Source organism: Phyllostomus discolor, chromosome 10 (assembly GCF_004126475.2).
Source record: "Phyllostomus discolor isolate MPI-MPIP mPhyDis1 chromosome 10, mPhyDis1.pri.v3, whole genome shotgun sequence".
NCBI lineage: Eukaryota > Metazoa > Chordata > Mammalia > Chiroptera > Phyllostomidae > Phyllostomus > Phyllostomus discolor.
In genome coordinates this window covers 76,119,151-76,139,763 of record NC_040912.2, presented here as the reverse complement: position 1 = coordinate 76,139,763, position 20,613 = coordinate 76,119,151, and the positions used below count along the sequence as shown (strand labels likewise).

Below are 20,613 nucleotides of genomic sequence, written 5' to 3'. Positions count from 1 at the left end.
CTGTGGAAGCCTGACCCTCACCATCCAGGAGTGGAGGCCTCCCCTGCCCTGGCTCCGCCTGGGTTTCTCGGGGTGAGAGGTCAGCCAGCAGAGGAGACAGCAGGCCCCGGGGATGGCGATGCAGGCGGCAGTGAGGGCCTCCTCTTCCCAGGCAGGGCCCCCTGCTCAGCCCCATCAACAGACACTTCTGGAAGATCGCCTGGGAGTGTGCCCCCCACTTCCCAGGGGTAGCTGCCCTGCCCTGTCCTGGGGGGCCCCTGGCTCCTGGGAACCAGCCTTCTCCTGCCTTCTCAGCTCCTGGGAAGGCATCTCGGGGGCAGGGGTGCTGGGAGCCTCTAGGGTAAGAAGAGCAAGGACGCCTCCTGCGGGGGTTACGGGGGACGCAAGGTGTAGACAGAGAAGCCCCCTTGATTTTTGTTTTGTTTTGTTTTGCGAGGGGACTGTCAGTGTGTGGGAGAAACATGGATTTGTTGCCTCACTTGCACCCCTTCTCGGTTCGCAGGCCAGTGCTCCATCCACGGAGCCGCACCAGCCAGGGCTTCTCCATACGTGGGTTTGAACAGTGTTTTCAGTGTCTGCAGTCACTGCCTTGACCACCTCCTATTGACACTCTTCTTGTTTCTCAATGACCTTTTGAGCAAATCCCATCACTTGGTAAACACGGGCCATCATTAACTCCAGACCACTCTGAAGCTCCAGTCTCTGACTTGAGTTCAACGCCGCTCTCTGGCTTGCCCCCCGCCCCCCGCCCCGAGGGAAGGCAGGACCCACGGCGTTGGGGCTGCAGGTGTGGTCTGCCCTGTAGACAGACAGACACCTCCCCTGTCCTCTCCGTCCAGATCCTCCAGGACTGGGGGGTAGAGGCAGAAGGGCAGGCAGGGGCAGCGGGGAAAAGGTGGAAATCGTAATAGCCAAGTGCTACCCTCGAGACCGATGACCTTGATGGCTCCTCTCTCCGTTCCCCGAAGGTCTCCTACGGATAGAGACGGGCCAGCGGGGGTGGTGGGGGCGAGCAGCAGGGCAGGTACTGCCTCGTAGTGAGCCCGGGAGGAGGACCAGGGCTCCTGTCCTTGGTGGTCCTCCGGAGAATGTGGGTTTGAATGTGTGGGGGGACTCTGTCCTCAGTTGTACTCCCCGATGGCGGATTCCGGGGAAAGGGAAAGCTCCTCCCCCCCCACCCCTCTGCTACAGCCCTTCCAGATGACCCGCCAGTTGCTCCCCATACTGGTTTCGGGCTCACCCTTTCCTTAGATAGGCAATGATCTGTGAACATTTAAATGCCACGCTAGTTTAGCCCCTCCCAGGACACCTTCAAAACTGCCTACTTTACAGTAATGTGCAAGGCTTTAAAAGCCTAAGGAAGCAATCAGCTATGGCTTTGGCTATAAACATGTTATGGAAGATGGTGAATGTAAAATAACTTGGCGTTTCCCTTTAAAAAAGTATTTAGTGCTTTGTTTCTTTTGAGTAACTGATAGCTGTTCCTTTCTTCTCGCAACAGGAACCTCTTTACCGAGGGCAGAGCTGCAGGGGAACCTTCAGCATGTCACCAGTGGGACCCGCCATGGGCAAATGTATGGCCTCCTTTTCTTCGGTCTTGATTTCTCACTCCCACTTCCTTATTTCAGTGTATGCATCTTTCATGTAATATGCTTCAAACCAGTTTGGGGGGAAGTTTAAAAAACGCTCTCCTTCTGGGGATGAGGAAAATGCTCTAAAATCAGGTTACGGCGATGGTTGCCTGACTTTGTAAACAGTGAAGACCTGGGCTGTAGATGGAGGTAGAAGTATGTAAGTTACCACAATAAAGTTGCTTTAAAAAACCTTGATGCCGGTGGAGAAGGTGGGAGTGGGCTGGTGGGGCACACGCTATTGCCCCTATGACCCCCTCATTTACTGACTCTAGACGTTAACAGACCCAGGAGGGATCTTTAGTAGACGCAATGCAGGGCACTGGGTCGGCTGTTAGGGTCCCAGCTTCATTGTTCTCTGGTGGGACTGAGGGCGACCACCGCTTAGAGGGCTCCTCCTGTCCCTATTCCAAGACCCTTCTCTACAGTGGGGTATCCAGCAGCCGGGTTTGGGTCTCCTGGCCATTAGGTAGACACATGACCTCAGCTGGCCAATCAGCTGCAGCATCCCGGGAGCAAGGCTCAGGGTTGGGGTGTGAACTTGGGCACTGCACTCAGGACACGTGTCCCTGACTCTGGCCGCAGACAGCGTTGCTCTGGCGCTTCCATGTTTCTGCTGTTCAGGAAAGGTTTTTAATTTGGGAGGAGTGGGAGAGAGGGGGCAGCAGAAGGAAGAGAGAGAGAAACATTGATTTCTCTTATTTATTGATGCACTCATTCACTGATCCTTGTGTGTGCCCTGACTGGGGATCAAACCTGCAACCTTGGCATATCAGGCGACACTCTAACCAACTGAGCTGCCCAGCCAGGGCCCCTGCCTCCAATGAGCTGTACTGAGCGCCTGCTATATGCAAGTTCCCGTGTCAGTCTGTGTGTATGCATGACAGAAAAGGCCCAGCCCCTGGGAGGCTGCTCCAGGTGTGAAGTTCTGGAAAGTACTGTGGACACACACTTACCCTCTGGGAGAGGCTGCACAGGGGCTGAGCTCAGTACTCAGCTGGAGGGAATTTTAAAAATGAGAGTCTGGATGTGTAGCTTGTTGTCCGTCACCTGCCCCTCGAGTGGTCGGCGCGGAGAGCAGAGCTTCGAGAGGCGGACATCTCAGTTTGACCCCAGCCATCTTTTTATAAGTTCCGCATCTACCTTGGGCAACTGCCAGCTCCCGCACCTGCAAAATGGGATCTGATCTGCGTGCAGGGCCGTGGAGAGGATTAGAAATAAAGGTGGAAGGCACTTTGCATAGTGTCCTGTGCAGAGCAGCCATTTAGCAATTGGTGGTTGTGACTATTAGTTTCTTAAAGAGTAGATGAATTCAAAAGAAATTTGAGCTGACACAGCTAAGTTGCACCAACAACTTTATTTACAAGTGCATTAAATCTGGGGGACAGTTGCCAGCTTTTGCTCCCAAGTATTAAACAAGCTATAAAGCCTCTGAACAGGGCTGGGGTGTGTGTGTGTACAGGCTTTCCTTGCCTTCCAAGCTGGCTCTGGGTGAGTCCCAGGCTCTCAGGGGACCCTGGTTTGCCCTCTGTTGATGAGTATGATGCCTGCCCCTCCCCCTTCCCCTCAACTCTGCAGAAATACACTCCAAGAAACACAGTTGGCCAGTGTTTGGTATCAGCTCCGTGGTTTCCAGGAGGGAGAAACTCAAACTCAAAGTGGGCTGGGGACTCATGTAAGGTGCAGCATCAGGAACAGAATGGCAGGTGGGATAAAAACATTTTCCAGCTCACTCAGAGTCCCGTCCTTACGTCACATCTCCCCTCTGTGCTGCCTCCGCCATCCCACGTGCGTCTTCTCCAAGAGCTGCCCACCTGGAGCGAATGGCAGAGGCCAGGCAGACACGAGTTGGCGGGTGTCCTCCTCTCTGGCATCTGAGCATCGGCTGTGCTGAGGCCACAGCCTGGCTTGGGCTGATGGCCTGGCGGCCCACAGCCCACTGAGACACAGGTCAGAGGGAAATATGGGCTCTTCTTCCTCACCCCACATAGCCTCTGCTCCAAATGATTAAGCCTCGGTGTCCTCCCGGAGGGGTTTTGGTGCTGACCCCAGAGGGTCCCACCACAAGCCTGGTACGACTCTGCCACCACAACCACCGCTGAGGCTTCGAGGGCATTAGTGAGGGCGCAGGTGAGTGCAGGAGGGCAGGCCCTCTCCCATGGTAGCCGTGGCTGGGAAGGAGCCTGGCCTGGGCCTGAGCGAGGTCCACGGCACTGGCCGCCTGAGCTTCCAGGCGAGCAGCTCCTCCTCTCCCCTGCCCTGCTGGTTGGCCTCGGCTCACTGAATTCAGTAACTCCACTGGTCACCAGCATCGCCAATAGGTCTTCTCAGATGTACGAGTCAGAGCCCACACCTCCCAGCCCAAGCTCTTGGTTTCTCCGCACACCAGATTCTCGTCCACAGCCTGGATGAGACGCTGCTTTAATGTGAAACACCCTTACGGGGATGGAATGAGGTACCAGAACTCGTTCCACTGCAGCTCTGGGGTCAGGTGGCATCCCATCGCACGGGCTGCAGCGACCTGCTCACAGGAACGTCTCCTCTCAGCCCGCTTCTCAAGGGCAACTGCCGCGCTCCACTCCCCCGGCACACGGCAGGCATTCATGAAAGACCAATCACACCCACAAGCCAAACTGCCCTACAGGTGGGCTTTATTTTGCTCGCAGAATAGGTAAAGGGTTCTTCATTTGTTGATGAATCAGGCGATTCACACATGAATCTGGACTCCTCAGGTTTTCTGGAGAACTTCTGTAGAATTAATTTTTAGAGAGAGGGGAAGGAAGGGAGGGAGAGAAACAGCGATGTGAGAAACACTGGCTGCCTCTCCTCCGCACCCCAAGCTGGGCTGACCCGCACCCCAGGCACGGGCCCTGGCCGGGGATGGAACCCGAGCCCTTTCCCTTTGTGGGGGGACGCCCAGCTGAGCCCCACCAGGCTGGGCCTCTCCGGAGGGTTTTGAAGACGGGGCTCCAGGGTCCTGCTCGGCGACAGTGTGCTAGCACCCGGGAGAGGTGTCTTCCGTGGACAGGTGCCCTCCGCTCTGCACGTCTCCGTGTTTCCCTTCCCTCAGCCCTTTCCGCCTACCTGGCCCCTGTGGGCGGCCGCGCTGGCAGCTCCCGCTGGCGCCCTGAGCAGTAACGGATGCACAGGTCTCCAGCAGGCCCACCGAAGAGGGTTCGATGCACGCCTGCGGAAAAGGCGTCTGGGTCCAGCCAGGCCAACGGAATGTGACTGTGCACAGTGAGGCGCCTCTGGAGAAAACCGTGCCCGCAAGGAGGTCCTCTGGAGAACCCAGCTGCTCCGCGGGTGGCCAGTGGCAGCGATGTCTGGTCGGGTCGGCTGTAATCCATCCTTGTTCTCTGGCCCATCCTCTCGGTGAACAGGCGGCGGTGTGCCGCTTGTGCGAGAAGGCAGAGGGTGGCACTGGCTTTACTGAGCCTCTGCCACCAAGGAAAACCCCTCTGGCCTTCCCCATGCGAGCATTCCAATCAGCACCAGCTGGATAGCGACCCCAACAGCCAGCACAACAAAAGGGAAGAAAGGGGGTGCCCAGGAGGCGTCCGACCAGGCTGAGGCAGCGTGGCCAAGGCTGGGAATGCGGAACCACGGTGGGGGCCTGTGAGGGGGGGCCTGACACTGGGAGTGGGTGGGGCAGGAGGGCAGCTGGAAAGAGGCAGCTGCCATGTTAAAGCAGGGAGCTGGGAGAGAACCCAGGGAGCGAGGGCTTAAGGACCAATTGCTGCTCTGGGCCTCTGCTTCAAGGCTAGTCTGCCGCAGCACTGAGCGCTCACGGAGGGCGGGTGCGGGGAGCCCAGATGCACGGGACCCTCTCCCGTCCCGACTTTATTGTGGAATGCAGTGAACCCCTGGAGAGAGGACTCCACCTTCAGGATTCTTCCACCTAGATCGCCCTCCCAGGGGAGCACTTTGAGGAACTGATGTACTGGGGCTGCTCCGGCGATGGCGGCGGGCAGGAGGCCCCGCCCCCGCCCCGTCCTTATGGGGCTTCACACCGCCAAGGGGCGCAGCTCACAGACCTGGAGCTGGAGTACAAACACCTTTCACAAAGCACAAGCTACCCCAAAAGAGCTCCTAGAGACTAAGTGCTCCTGCAGAGACGGACAGTTCCACTTCCTGTTGCCACGTTTGTAACTATTTATTGAATGAGGTGGTAAGAGACAGAATGGAAAACAACACAGAATCCATGCTCTGCTACTTGGGTTTCGCTTTTCTTCTTCTTGGCAATTTCTCAAACTATTAGGAGGTTCTTTCACCACAAAGGAACAAGGACTTTAGAGCCCCTGGACAGCTTCACAATGACGATAAAAAATAATAATTAAAAAAATAACAAATTGTAGAACTAGGACTGTTTATATGTAAATTTCCCTTCCCTCCCCCCATTACGTACAGAAAAAAACATACAAAGAACATTGGATAATTTTATATAAAACAAGCAAATACAAGAATCAGAAACTTTTCTGAAAGGCTGAGCAAGACATGAATAATCTTTTAATGTCGCATTAAAAAAACATTAAATACAGCCACACTCGGGCCGAGGAGGGAGGGAGAGTTGTCCCTGTACTCAAGGAGCAGAGATCTGGCCTGCTGGGAAGCCGGGTGGCCTCAGCCACCGGGGACCCAGAGCGGCAGCTGAGAACTCACAGACTACTAGTTCACGGAATGCCCAGACCGATCGGCACCGCGAGGCAGCGGCTGTGCAGGCCTGGGCCCCACCAGGATGCGCCTGGGAAAACGGCAGGGTCCCTTCCGAAAGGGCCGGATCCTGGAGCCCAGGAAACGCCCTCCGCCCTGTTCTCTTCTTGTGCCCCCTCGACCCCAGGGTGATGGCCCACCTTCCGAGCCAGGTGCCCTGTCAGTTCCAGTCTCCTCTCTGTAAAGCTACAGAAAGTTACAGGAAGGAGAAAATTGCCCCCTCTGGTGTACCCTGGTCTTTGAAGGTCTTTCTCTCCCTCCTTCCTTCCCCCTCCCGCCCCCTCCCGCTCTCTCCCCGCAAGCACACAGCGCACACACTCCTCAAACCCTTAATACTTCTGTTACTTTCAGTTCATATATATGACCAATTGAGGACTGACCTTAAAACCAAAGCCGTGTTTTAACAGTCATGAGATCGAGAAGGTTTCCTGGGAAGGGGAGGAGAAGGGAGGCTGAGAAAACCCTCCTGGCCCTGCCTGGGAGCCGTAAGGACATCCACCCGCCTGCGGCAAGGTCAGCACCTGGGCCAGCCCGAGGAGCGTCTCAGCTGCCAGACCACGAGGCCCCTGGACCTTACGAGCACAGCTGCTGGACCCTGCCCATTCTGGAACGTCCTTCCTCGGGTGGGTCCAGCAGGGAGAGTTCTGGGTGGCCACTTGGAGGCAGCTTTGGTGAAGGCCACGGTCACCTCCACCTGAGTTTGTCAGTAGCTCAACGCATGACCCTGGTATGAACAAAAATCAGGTGACTGTGTCTGGCCACGTACCCTACACCCACTAAACTGGGTGAATTATTTTTTCCACAGCGCACCTTAATTTCATACAGATAATTCCATGCGGGTTTCATACATATACATATACATATATATATATATATATATATACACCCATATATATATTTTATATATATATGTAAATGTGTATCTCCGTATGTACACATATACATATATTCACACTCACACATACACACACATTAAGTATACACATTTTTCGCAGAAAGAAGTCCTGCCACAATTTGGCTTTTTCGGGACAGTGAAATTGACCACGCAGTATCTCACTCCACCGGTCCCAGGAAATCAAGAGTGGTGCTTTAAAAAATGCAATTCCAAAATCTGCTTTCTTCCTTTTTAAAAAAGGGTTAACAATACTTTCTTCTAAAGTCGAGAGACTTCATTCCATTTGATTGCACCTCTGCAAACGTGTAAAAATTTCTGAAGTAGACTAGAAAACGAGGCCACGATGTGGCCGCATATCACTGTTCCAACGTCACCACCTCCACAGCCTGGCCGTCCATGGTGACCGTGCTGTCTGATATCCTGGTGGCCACAGGGGCCATGGCCACCTGCACCGGCCCGTTGCCTTGGGCGAGGCTGGTTACCACGGTCTGGTACATGCTCACGGGGATCTGGACCAGTCCTGGGGAGACAAAGGGGAGGCCGTTGGTGGGGACCAGGCCAGCTTCCGGGTGCTGGCCGGACAGGGCAGCCAGCGGCAGCCCCGGGGAATCTCCGCAGCCCCCGGCATCTGTACCCCCACTGCCCAGGCACAAAGACATACCCTGCCCCAACCACTTTGATTCCTTCAAACAGAGCACCAGGAACAGTTAGGAGAAACTGCGGAACATGCCTCCGAGTGGGGCCTCCCCAACCTGCCCAGAGAGGACCCTGCCCCCCACCTTTATGAGGCGGAGCCCATCAGGTATGACTAACCCCTCCCACAAGCCCACCCTAGGGCTACCTCGTTCTTCTGTAGGAAAGGCCACCATCACTGCCTTTGATACTCTGCTACACTGACTTCTTCGACCCTCTTCCTGCCTATGTTCAAGTTTCTCTCAGCTTGAAAAAACATCTCCCTCCATCCTGTCCTGTCTTCTGGTCCCCGCTGCTCCATTCAGAGTCAGCTTAAAAAAAAAAAAAATCCTAGGTTATCAGTTTTCTGATTTTAGATTTCACAGACCAGTAAAATTTTAAAACACATTTTGGGTCAACTTAAAAAAATAAAAATGATGCTCAACTACCTCCTAATATCACTGTTACTTCACAGGAGAAAGGACAGCTTAACACGAAGAAAGGAAGAAGCATGTAATCCCAGAAAAGGGCAGACTTTCCTAAGAAGGAAAAGTTGATAATTTTATATGACTTTAAAAAACAGATTCCTATTAAATAAGACAGAATAAATGTATGCATCCAACCCCTCTTCCTCCTAAAACTAAATTACAGTGAAGGGGGACAGAAGCGCATAAACGTGGGGCCTCAACGTGTTTCTGGAGGACACAGAGCAAATGTCGCGCTTCTCATCTGTCAGAGCAGTGAACACGGCAGCCTCAGAGGGCTCAGGGCCCGGAGGCCTTGCTCCTGCAGGGAGGGCGAAGGGGCGAAAACAGGGCTTAGCCAAAAGCCTGTACTCAACCACCCAGACCAGGGGCCACAGCCAACGCTCACCCACCGTGTGGAGAAAATGACCGGGAGAGGCCCCAGAGAAGACCGGTAGTGGTATCTGGCAGGTGGGTGGTGGTGGGGGGAGAAGAAACGATGAAAAACCTGGCCTGCCGTCCCAGTACTGCCCGAGGACCCCTGGTCACCTTGCCCTGCCCGGCACATCCCGACAACTGGCACTTCCTGCCTCACTCTTAAGGAACACAGAGATAGCAGATACAACACGGGGAGCAGAAGAGACCAAAAACAAGTGCCCCAATCTCTAGTGTCTTCAAAGAGAGAAGAGATTTATTGCATAAAAATGAGATGCTTGCCCTGACTGGTGTGGCTCAGTGGGCTGGGTGTCGTCTCGCAAAACTGAAGGGTGGCCGATTCCATTCCTGGCCAGGGCACGTGCCTGGGTTGAGGGCCAGGCCCCTGGAGGGGGGCCTGCAAGAGGCAACCGATAGATGTTTCTCTCCCCTGCCTCCCTCCCCCGCAAACAAACAAAAAATACAAAAGATTCTTTTGTTTAAAGGGAATATGATAAAATTTTTAGGTAAAAAATCAAATAGAAGAAGTGCATTCCAAAAACATTACAAAGACAAAGTCAAGGAAACCTTCCGAAGAGTAAGAACGTTAAAAGACGGAAAGTGGGAAAGGAGACAGGAGACTGCAGAGGCCCCACCTCTGGTACGAGTCCCAGAGAGACTAGAGACAACAGAAGGGAGGAAATGATCAGACACACAGTAAGCGAATATCTACAACTAAAAATCATGTCTTTCGGACGGAAAAGGGCCACTGGATGCTCAGCATGACAGACGCTGAGGTTCCAAGGACTGCAGAAAGAAAAAACAAATCACATACAAAGGCCCGGGAGCCGTAATATTGTGGGACTTCTCAAAAGCGAGCCCGGAGGCTGGAAGATGAAGAATGCCTTCAAATGTCAGAGAGGAAAACGCTCTCAGTCCAGAATCCTATATCCAGTTTATGAAAAAGACACCGCGTCAACCAGGTGTGGGGCAGAGTAAAGACATCTTCAGACCTGGAAGGGCTCTACAAACTGACCACTCACGCACACTTTCTTGGGGTGCTCTGAAGGGCGCACAAAAAACTGAGCGGAGCCCACAGGCTCCAGGAGACAGAGAACCCACTGTGGCGAGCCCGGGGGCCGGCGGGGGCCCAGGACACGGGCTGTGTGGTGAAGCTGAGAGCAGGACAGAGGGGGAAACGGCGTGACCCTCGTGCACTGAAGTACTGAGAGGGGTTTTCTGGAATTGGGTAGAACACTGGATCGCTACTTAAAAAGTATTCACCATAATAATTATATTCACCTTGTAGTGAACAACTTTTATGTGATTATAATATACAGAAACTGAGTTATCAAAAAATTGTGATAATGTCTCAACTCAAGAAATGAGGCCGTCAGACTACTACTCAGGGCAGTGAGGAAACAGACCAGAAACAAGGGCATGACGTCTTGCCCCTGGGTACAGTCTTTTTAAAAAGGGCCTTTCTTTCTTTCTTTCTGAGATTTAAAACCATGTGTCACTCTGATGAGGGTAAACAATTTTAAAAAGGGGTATTTTCTCAGAATATTTTCTAACAAAAATATCAAAAATAAAATAGAATGTTACTTTACAATGTTAAACTGGCTCTAACTGGTTTCCTAAGGGTGCTGCCCGTCGAGGGACAAGTATGTGATGACGCAACATGGAACAGGCCTCACGCGTTGTTCCGATGCCAGCCGTCTTTGGAAATCCGGGTTTGCCCTGGTGTGTTCACAGGGGTGGAAGGCGCGGCCCGCCACCTGTCCCACTTGAGATGCTGGGGCCTAAAAGGAGGAGAGGAGGCCAGCACAGCTGCACACACGAGTGGGAGGAAAGGAGGCCACGGGGCCAGGCGGCGATATCCCACCGGTGTGCCACGGCACCACGTAGGTGTTCCTCCACCATTTGTAAAACACGCACCAGCTGACTTACACCAGGGGCACTGACCTCTTTCCCCTTAGACTGCCAAATTAAAAAATGACAGCAGCCAACACAACACTAGCCATCTGGTGTGAGCGAATCACAATTATACCTGTTTTTTGTCAGACTGGCCAAAAACACGGGGTATTTTGGGTGGGCTGCAGACTGCAGACGGCAGCAACTAGTTCGCGTGCGCCGAGAGCAGGACAAGGCTGAGCGTCGCCGCTCCAGAGGGCCGTGGGGTTCAGTGTCTTTCATGCAGACCTTTGCAAATGGCGCTCACCTGTCTCTAATCAATTCCTCTTTCGGTTTACCCCACCCGCCCCCCAAATTATCTTTCTATGACATGCTACGCTCCTAATCTCAAACTTTGCAGATCCCATGATGTTAAAAAGGTTCCCGGTGCCTATGCATGAAGCTCTCATGTGTGGCACGGAGTGCCCTGGCCCATCTTCGCAGCCTCATTCCCCTGCCTGTCAGCCACCTGTGCTCCCCACCACCCTGGGCTGCCCTTAGCTCGCCAACATTGGGTCACGCTCCTTTCTCTGGGCCTCTGCTCGAGTTGCTCACTACCAGGATTTCCTCACTCTCCGCTCCTTCCCCTTTAAAACCTGGTTCAGCTGTCCCTCCTTTGGAGGACTGCTCTGTCCCAGCCCCAGCCAATAATGGAAGTGGCCTCTTCTGGGTGAGGTGGTACGTAATCTGGCTTGGCCCAGTTAATGCAGGTAGGTGGGCCTCCCCACTTTACTGAGGGCTCCTTCAAGGCCAGGCCCGGCTCTGGTTCAGGGTCCATTCCCCACAGTATGAGGCCCAACACGTGCTGTAAGCTGGCATCGAGACACCTCAAGGGTGACAGGCCAAGGGAGTCCACTGCTGGCCTCAACCAACTCGAGGTGGGCCCTGCTGCCCGGCCTTACCCCAGGCACGGGCCTGTGTGAGTCTGTGTGAGGACGCCTCCTCCAGCCGCCCCAGTGTATCATGATCAACACCGCTTTCATCTTCTCTTCTGGTCCAAACAGGCCAAGTTAATGAACTGACTGAAAACACGCAGTAGCAAAGCCAGTGTGCAATCCTCCAAAGAACCCACACTAGCCGACAGCAAGTAAAACCAAGAGCAAAGGATCAGTCTCGTTTCACTGCTCTTGCTTCTGGGCTTGATTCAGTTCCGAGAGCTCCAGACATGGGGAACGAGTCACACACTTGACAAATACAGGGACTGCTGGGAGCAGGGAGATTCTTCCTACCTGTGCGAAACCACTCGGGGTTAGGGCTGGGGTGGACAGAAACTAAAGAATTGTCAAAGTGAAATCTCTTTCACTCTGGTTTATGACATACTTGGTTTCCTATGACGTGGGTCCATGTCCAACACCGTTAAAACAGGTTTTAGTATGCTCTGGCTGGTGTGGCTCAGTGGACTGAGTGCCAGCCTGTGAACCAAAAGGTCACCAGTCCAATTCCCAGTCAGGGCACATGGCGGGGTTGCAGGCCAGGTCCCCAGTTGGGGGCATGCAAAAGGCAACCAACAGATGTTTCTCTCACACATCGATGTTTTTCTCCCTCTCTAAAAACAAATAAATAAAACCTTAAGAAAACAAACAGGTTTTAGTATCATGGAAGATTTGCCTAGAACAAAACGGAGAAAGGTTCAAATGCAGAAATACACGTTGTCTGACACTGCTTCACCCAGAGGACCTTTGGGATGCACACTGGTCTGTGGCCCTCCTTTACGATTCTTCATGGGTTCTCGTGGCCCGTAAGGCATGAAGGCCAAACCCCCTGCAGGTGCCCACGCCCTTCATGTCAGCGTCAGCTGCTCAGTCAGCCCGGCGGCCCATGAATCCCCTCCCACTTTACCCTCCAACCAGGTGAACTATTTGACTAGGGGCCTCAACACACATCTCCACGACGTGCGTGTACCGTCACTTCTGCCTGGAAGGACTGCTGCCCTCGGCTGGTTCCTGGAATGGGCTCCTGTTCGTCCTGTCTGGCTCCTCGTCTCCCGAGCTCCCACAGCACTTTTTCCTGGACTCCACGGAGGCAGTGGGACTATTCATTATTGCTGTTTGCATGTCTTGTCTCCAGGGAGCCTGTGAATTCCTTAAGGGAGGGATGGATCTCCACCGTTGAGTCCCTAGCAATCAGCAGGAGCTCAGTAAATGTTTTCGACACTCACGAATGAAACCTGCCTTCTGAGAGTTCACAGGCGTCTGTCCTAGGGACCGAGCGGTTGCACTGGGTGAGTGGTTGGGTGACGAGGCTGTTTTAGAATGGGAGCTCCCAGTGCAGAAAACAGCAACAGAAGAACCCCTATATTCAGGACTCATCCAAATAAAACCATTTTTAAAGATTCCATCCTCACAATCAGGGAAGGAATAAATTTGCCCTCTGCATCTGGGTGATGAAATGACTCCCACACAGAGCCGTCTCAAGAGGGAGTAACTGGTAATAGCAACTACATAATGTGAAAAGGTTTTCAGGGGGAGAAATTCCACCTACAGGGTCATTTCATTAAAAAACCTCAAATGCCTTAAAAATTCCAATTCTGTTATATTCTATAGGCAGTGTCAGGCTATCTCTACCTTAAATAAATGTATTACCACTCCTCTGTGGGGATTTTAGAATCAATCTCTCTCTTCTCTTTCACACCCCTCCCCAGCCCCTTCTCCCCACAGCCATTTGGACACGGATTAGATTAAATCGTCTCAGTGTCTCTGACCTAGCCGCCTTTAAGCCTTTACGTCCGTGGCGAGCGAAGGGGGAGGGGCCTGGGAGCTTGGAAACCCAGCATGGACTAAGCCGGCCGGCTGCCCTTGGAAGAGAGATGATTAAATGCTGAGGTACAGTAATCAGGCTGGGACTGTCCCCGCATCTGCTCGGCCTGTCCCTGATTAGCCCTAATCTAGAAGGCGTATGTTAATCTAAGCTTGTATTCTGGGTCATTTCAATTGATTAAGCAACAGGAAGCCCTTCACATGCTAGTTTAAGGGCTTGAGGTTCTCCTCTTTGTCTGTCAGAGGGACCCTGCACAGTCCCAGTGGTAAGACTCCTGGCATCTGCAGAGCACTTCCCACAGCCTCCTGACGCGCCACGTGTCGTCGGGGTGCCGCTGAGGCCCCGGAGGAGCGGGCAGGGCAGGCGCTCCTCCCTTTCATGGGAGGCAGGCGAGCTCCTCATCATAAAGGCACATACTCCAAGTCCCCCAATTTCTAGTACCCGAACCTTCAAAGCTACGAAACCTCACACTTCATCCGGTTAAGTAAATCCAGTCCCCCTTTTCCCCCTTTAAACTCCAAAGCAAACAGATAAAAGATTTATTTAAAGCAAAATCATAGAGACGGAGAGAGACTGAGTCATTATTGCTCCTGGGGGTCTGCCCCCTCACCAGAGTGCACTGCCATTGGCCAGGGTGGCCAGCAGGGACCCGGGAGCAGAGGGCTGTCCTTGTGGGCTCCCGCTGCCCCTCCTCTCCGGTGTCTGTCGAAGGTTTACAGAACTGGCCAGAGTGGAAAAAGAGGCCAAAGGTGACTCGGGAACTTTGGGCGCCACCCAGAGCAAGGACTTCCTTGTCACACAGCAGTCGGGCCGAAATCCCCAGAGGAACTGCTGGCTCAGGGACCGAGTTTCCCCATAAACGACCATGAGACCGGGCCCCGCTCTACTTTTCTACAGTTGGGTATCATTCGTGAGCCCAAACGGTCAAACACGCTCCTCCCCCTCTTCTCCCACCCCAATAAGTGGCAAGTACATCCTTCCAGTTGCTCAGGACAAAAACTTTGAAGGCAAGTCATCTTTGAAGCCACATACAATACACCAGCAAATCCGGTCCATGCTCCCTTCAGCAGCCCCAGACACACTCCCCTCAGCTCCTGCCTGGACTGCGCTCAGCTTCCTGTGTGGCCGCCCTGCGCCAGCCACTGCCCCACCGCAGTCCAGCAGTCCGAGGGGCCGCCTACGACTTCCACACGGGGACGGGTGTGGGGACACGTTCTGAAAGTGCAGACCATCTGCTCATGCTGAGGGGCTTGGCTCTTTTCTCTGGAACAGGAGGCCGTGGGTTTTTAGGGTGGTCTGTCTCCGAAGGTGGCATCAGGGGAGGCTTCGTGGTACACCATGGGCACCAGTGAGAGTGACTCTAAGGGTCTGCAGCCTTGCACACTGGGCATGTACCATCCATGAGCTGATCTCTGCTCCTGACCTCTCCTGAGGTAATGAGTTTCATCCCTTACCTGCTGTATGAGGGAACACACACTTTTGGTGGCTCTCTATTAGGGAAAAATAAAGTCCAAAGAGCTAATAGTTGAGGGATTACATCAGCCTTTCCCACAAACACCCTACACTACCCCTTCATTACAGCCACAGCCGTCTCCTCAGTGTGCCTTCTCCACACCACGCGGGTTTGCTCCGACGGTCTCCTCAGCCTAGACTCATCTCCTGCCAACCTAAGTCCTAATCTAACACTTTCCACACCTTTCGCTGAGTTGCCCCAGACGGAGCAGCCCCCTAGGCTCTCTCCCTCCTGTGACCTCACTGCCTCCACCATTCCTTTGGCACCAGCTCTGTGCTAACCTGTTTCCAAGCAGTTACTGTTTTCTCTGTGTAAATCTGCCTACTTGGACTCTTGGCCAGACAGTGTGTTCGAATACGAACAACTTGAATCATAGTAGATGCTTAACAGAGTATGAGAACTGATCATATTCTCCATTAAATTTTAGAAACTCGATCACATTCCTATCAGCTTTGGCCTCTACAGACAGAAAAAGCTTCAAGGGCCTTGAAGCTCTTTACTTGGCTCCCAAATGAAACAAGATTTCTGCACAAATTTTTTTTTCCTTTTAAAAAAATGGCTTTCCTTCCCCGCTTTTTTTTTTTTTATTGATTTGAGAGAGAAACACTGAGTTGTTGTTGCCCTTATTTACACATTCCTTGGTTGATTTTTGCGTGTGTCCTGCCTGGGGATCAAACCCGTAGCCCTGGCCTATTGGGATGCCGCTCCAACCCACTGAGTCACCCAGCATGCTTGAGGCCCTGCAGCCCAATGCTGTGTGGCTGTCCAGGTACATTTTATGTCACGGCAAAATAGGCTGTTTCATTTCCATTAAAGGCTTCCAGGTCGGAAGGACCTCCATGAACCCTGGCTCTGCCACCTAAAGGCTTGTGAGCCTCGCTTCCCCCGTACGTAAAACAGTAATTACTGATTTCACAGAGGTGCTGAGCAGTGGATGTGCCAGCTGGGGGGAGCCTGGCACAGAGCCTGGCCTGCAGCAGGCACCCAGCAATGTCAGCTGCTCTTCAAAGATGACTTTGAACAAGAGGCCCGACGGATCTGGCCGGGGTCACAGATGCTGGACTAGCGTCCGCAGGAAACAGAAAGGAAAGCAGAGACAGCGCAGATCCCCTTTCAGCCGCGACTTGCTGCTGCAGGAAGCACATCGCTCCCTGAAGGCCTTCAAAGATGTAAAGATTAGAGATAAAAGCCATGAAATCAGGGCAGATGGGCTGGCGGGCAGCGTCCTCTCTGAAGTGCGGAGACGGCCAGCACTGGCGCTGGAACGGCATCCCTGCGTGGGAAATAGCTGCCGATTCAGGGCACTGGCGAGTCAGTGATCCAGACCAAACTCTGAATCGACGTTAAGAATATTAAATTAACGATCAGGGACAGCAGGATGTGATGCCATCACCCTGGTAAGTTTCTACCCCCTCCAGAGGCTAGGAGCACAGGCCCGAGCCCAGCAGAGCTCAGAGCTGCAGGCCCGGCCGGGGTCCCCCAGAACCGCAGGCCGCCCTCCCCCACTGTGGGGCGACAAGACAGAGCAGGACAGACGGCCAGGGAAGAATGGGCCTTTCATCTGCCCTCGCAGTCCGGGAGCCTCTGGGAATTGTTGTTTGCTGAAACTGAATCTGGCGGCCCAAAGGCCTTCCAAGTTGGTCACGGAAATATCTTTAGTTGGAAGAAAAATATTGATGGTTGCGAGAGAAAAAAGAGAGAACTAGACAAATAAATGATCAACTAAAGGTAGAAGAGAAATAATTCTTAAAACCCCAAGGTTTTAAAATTTACAATGTAATGCCCTCCGTGGTTTACGGACATGAAAACTGAAGTGTATGTGTCAGGGATACGTCGGCTTCCGCGGGGACCAGAGGACTGTGCCTGGGAAGAACGGAATGAGCAAGTAAGAAATGAATGAAAGCATGCATTGTTAGTACCTAAGTAACTTCTGGAGTTTTCAAAGAGCCATCAAGGGTACCAACAAGTGTTTCTAGGGTGACAGGTAGGAGGGAAGTCTTTTTAAAAATGTCACCTGCAGGTCTGAAAAAACACGTACACCTGTGAGGGACACTGAAGGAAAACCAGCAGAACATGAAAGGACAGGCAAGGCAGGTGCTAGCACAGACATGGAGACCGAGAAAGGAAGGCAGGCGAAGGAGCCAGCCCGGCACTCGAGCGGCAGGTAGAGAGGCTGAGCGTGACAAACAAGGGCCAGATGGAAAGAGGACAGACTCCGGGCAAGAGAAAGAAGGTCATGCAAAGAATGTCAACATCAAACGAAAAGAGGTCCAGGTAACCCTCATGGGGGTGAGACAAGGGGATACAGAAAAACCATTTCTCTTCCAGTGGTTCTGTTTCTGTTACATTAGCTGCTTCTGGGACATTTAATCTTCCTTTTCCGTGTTTTCTAAGTCCATGGCTTTTGGGTGCATTTAAGGGATTTATGGATTAAAATATGTATTACATCTGGCAAGTACCAAATATTCTCGTGAAGCCAAGCGCAGCCTCACAGGTGCCTCAGTGTAATAGGCACTTCTCAGCACCCAAGGTTCTCTCCACATTTGCTACATAATCTCAAACTGCACTCGGAAAAGTTACTCTCTGGAATAACTTTCATAGCAGTGCCGCTCTCTGGGTAGGACAGTGTCACCGTGTCCTCTGCCTGATTTTGCAGACCACTAGGAAACTTCTCTTGCCCCCATCCTACAAGCTAGATGTTCAAAATGAATTCATTTTTACTTTATTAGTAAATGTATTTCAAAACATATTTTGGAGATCATTTCATGGTTTCCTCTTGAAATTACTGGAGTGCCCAGGAACATTAATGAAACTGAGGTTTTGTGCCTCAGTGTTCAGAAGCGCTGTGGTTTATTACCCTGCAGACTGAGCTCCCAGCGTGCAGCCGAACCGGCTGACGCTAAGGCCTGCAGATCTGACCACGAGAGCTTTAAACTGAAATGGCAGGGGAGAAAAGCGTTCACCCAAAGCTTGTGGAACACGTATGTGCTCAGACCGACAGTACAGAGAAGGGCACTGCCCAGTAAATTTCCAGAAGAAATCATCGCAGGGAAGGGTGAGACAACACTGAAGTCTCCCAAGTCCACGTACCAGTGGACGGGGTACAGGCAACGTGTGCGGTGCCGATGTTCTTAAACAGAAAGTGGAGCCGATTGATGGGACCTCAGGAGAAAGCTCTGAAGCTGAATTCACAGCACTCGGGTATAGAAATGAGTACAGGGCCCAATCGGGAATTACCCAGACTTAGGAGCCGACATTCATTTTTCTGTTATTATATTCAATTTTATTACTGTAGAAAATTTCAAATAGGTACAAAAGGAGTGAGACTAGTACAAGGAGTATTTCCCCCACCCCCACGTGCCCAGCATCTAGCCCTTGCCTCTTCCACATAAATAGGGTTAGATGAATGCAAAGAAGCTTCTAAAAATGTCCTGGTTTTTCAAACCTTCACACAGCACAATCCGTAGAGTATCATTTAGGAAACAAAAAAACACTGAACTTCCTAAGAGCCCACAAGGGCAGAATTAAATTTGCTTTAGGTAGTGAGACCCTGTGGACTGCTGACTGGTTGAGGGAATAAACGGACAAGTTCTAGGGTTTGATCTTCACAGAGAAAGAATTCTGTCTCGAAAAAGCTGCATTTTGATCAAGTATTTTTATCCTGCTTTCCCACCTGGACTGTATTAGTGCCAGCCATTTATGTTTTGATATATGTGTTTATATACATACATGTATGTGTATATAATGTTTTTCATATATGTATATATTGTGAAATGATCGCCACAATCAAACTAATTAGCATATTCATCACCGCACATAGTTATAATTTCTCTTCTTTCTCCTTTGTGTGTGTGGTGAAGACAATTAAGATCTACCCTTTCAGCAAATTTTAAGACAATACAGTACTGTTAACTGTAGCCTTCATGCTGTATATTACTAGGTCTCCAGAACTTACTTATCGTACAGAAATGAAACTCATTCAAAGGTGTATGTATCACTTAGCCTGCAATGTGGCGACGAGATGTAAAGGTGACAAGACTTGAGCAGTAAAGCCCCCAGAGGGATGCCACAGGAACTCAGCTGAGAACAAAAAGGACTAGATACGAAGAGGAAAGAGGGTCTCGAGATCAGGAAGCAGAATCAACTGGTCAGACTAACAACATGAAGACTGAAACCCATTCCTCTGGGTCCATGTCATTAACCCCCTGCCCCAACTTATTTGCTGTGCTGCCCTCTGCATAGTGGCCACTTCTGTGTTGACTGGCCGGCTAGATAACCCTTCCTGGCCTTGGGGACCATGGAGGGAGGGAGAAAGAGGAAAGAAACACCAATGTGAGAGAAACATCGATTGGATGCCTCTCATATGTGCCACCCCAACCGGATACTGAACCCACAACCCAGGCATGTGCCCCAACCTGGAGTCAAACTGGCGATCTTTCACTTTGCAGTATGACTCCCAACCGAGCCACCGGGTCAGGGTGGGAAAAGTTCTTTATCAAAGAATTCTAGCTAAAAAAGGCAGAAGGAACAAAACTAGAGAAATCACCATTTTGTAACTCTTGGTGAAGTAACGGACATATACAAAATCACCGATGGTTACTGTTAGGTGGTGGGGAGGATGGAGCACCTGGAAGGGCAGCCTCTCAGTCACTCCGCCCTCTGGCCGCTTCCTTCTTTCTCTAAAGATGGCCCCGCGGCATGCTCAGCGCCGCTCACGGTGGGCGCCGCCTGCCACACAGAAGCCCGACAGCAGCACAGAGCTGGGAAACCGCTTGGGGCCAGAGTGTCACCCACCCGTGGAAGTCTTACAGACCCTTCAGTAAACATGTCAGCGCACTGAGCGCTACCGGCCTGTGCATTTATGAAAGTGGGTCTTACAGTCAGCGCTTACTCGAGCCGAAGGGAGGATGGATCATTTCTCCCATATCCCCCCTCAACAGGAATGTATGATGGATGTGCTTTTCTTGTAGCAGACTTACTTTCCTAACTGCGTCTTCCTTAAGCTAATATGAAAACCAGCCTCTATTCCTGAAGTACTCAGCAGCTGGGTGGGGGTGAAGGATACGGTTCAGGCTTTCGTTGGTTAGAGAAACCTGCTTAGAGAAACTGCCCAAGGATTTAAAATGTGTCACAAGTAATCTGCACGACAGATAGCCTGTAAGTGGCAACTAAGAGTTGACTATATTCTATCTATAAGACCAACGGGCCACTTCTGCCTCATAGGGCTGCTGTGATTTTATATGATTTAAGATCTTGAGATAAAAAGACAGTATCTAAATTTGAGGTAGTGTTACTTCATACAGGTTCTCTCAGGAGTCAAAGCAACTACACAGCAGCTGCTGAGGGGGCAAAGGGAGGAAGCCAGATGAAAGGTCTCGCCCGTGGTCCCCGAGTCGCTGAGAGAGGAAGGTGCGCCACCAGCTCAGTGATCCTCCCCAGGAGTGTCGTCCACGCTCCATGTTGTCCACAAAATGAACAATTCATATCTGCAGTCTTGGTGCCTACGTGTTCACACGGCCTCTTGTTAGCCAGAAGCACTCGTTAATGAGAAAAGAACTCTCTAGTCAAACAGCAGGGCGGTGGAAGCTTAAAGGGGGAGGC

The 20,613-nt window shown here is 51.9% G+C and overlaps 1 protein-coding gene across 5 annotated transcripts in view; it reads right to left on the bottom strand.

Moving 5' to 3' along the window:
* Positions 1-5,766: 5,766 nt before the first annotated feature.
* The window catches only part of NRF1 (nuclear respiratory factor 1), a 125,886-nt gene continuing 111,039 nt past the window's right edge, over positions 5,767-20,613 (bottom strand). For 4 of the 5 annotated variants that reach the window (XM_028525541.2, XM_036010904.1, XM_036010903.1 and 1 more), the window contains one exon: positions 5,767-7,759. In XM_028525541.2, the coding sequence (XP_028381342.1) occupies positions 7,596-7,759 (164 nt within the window). In that variant the 3' untranslated portion in view covers positions 5,767-7,595. The remainder of the gene's footprint in view (positions 7,760-20,613) is intronic. The other variant, XM_036010905.1, reaches the window with a different exon arrangement.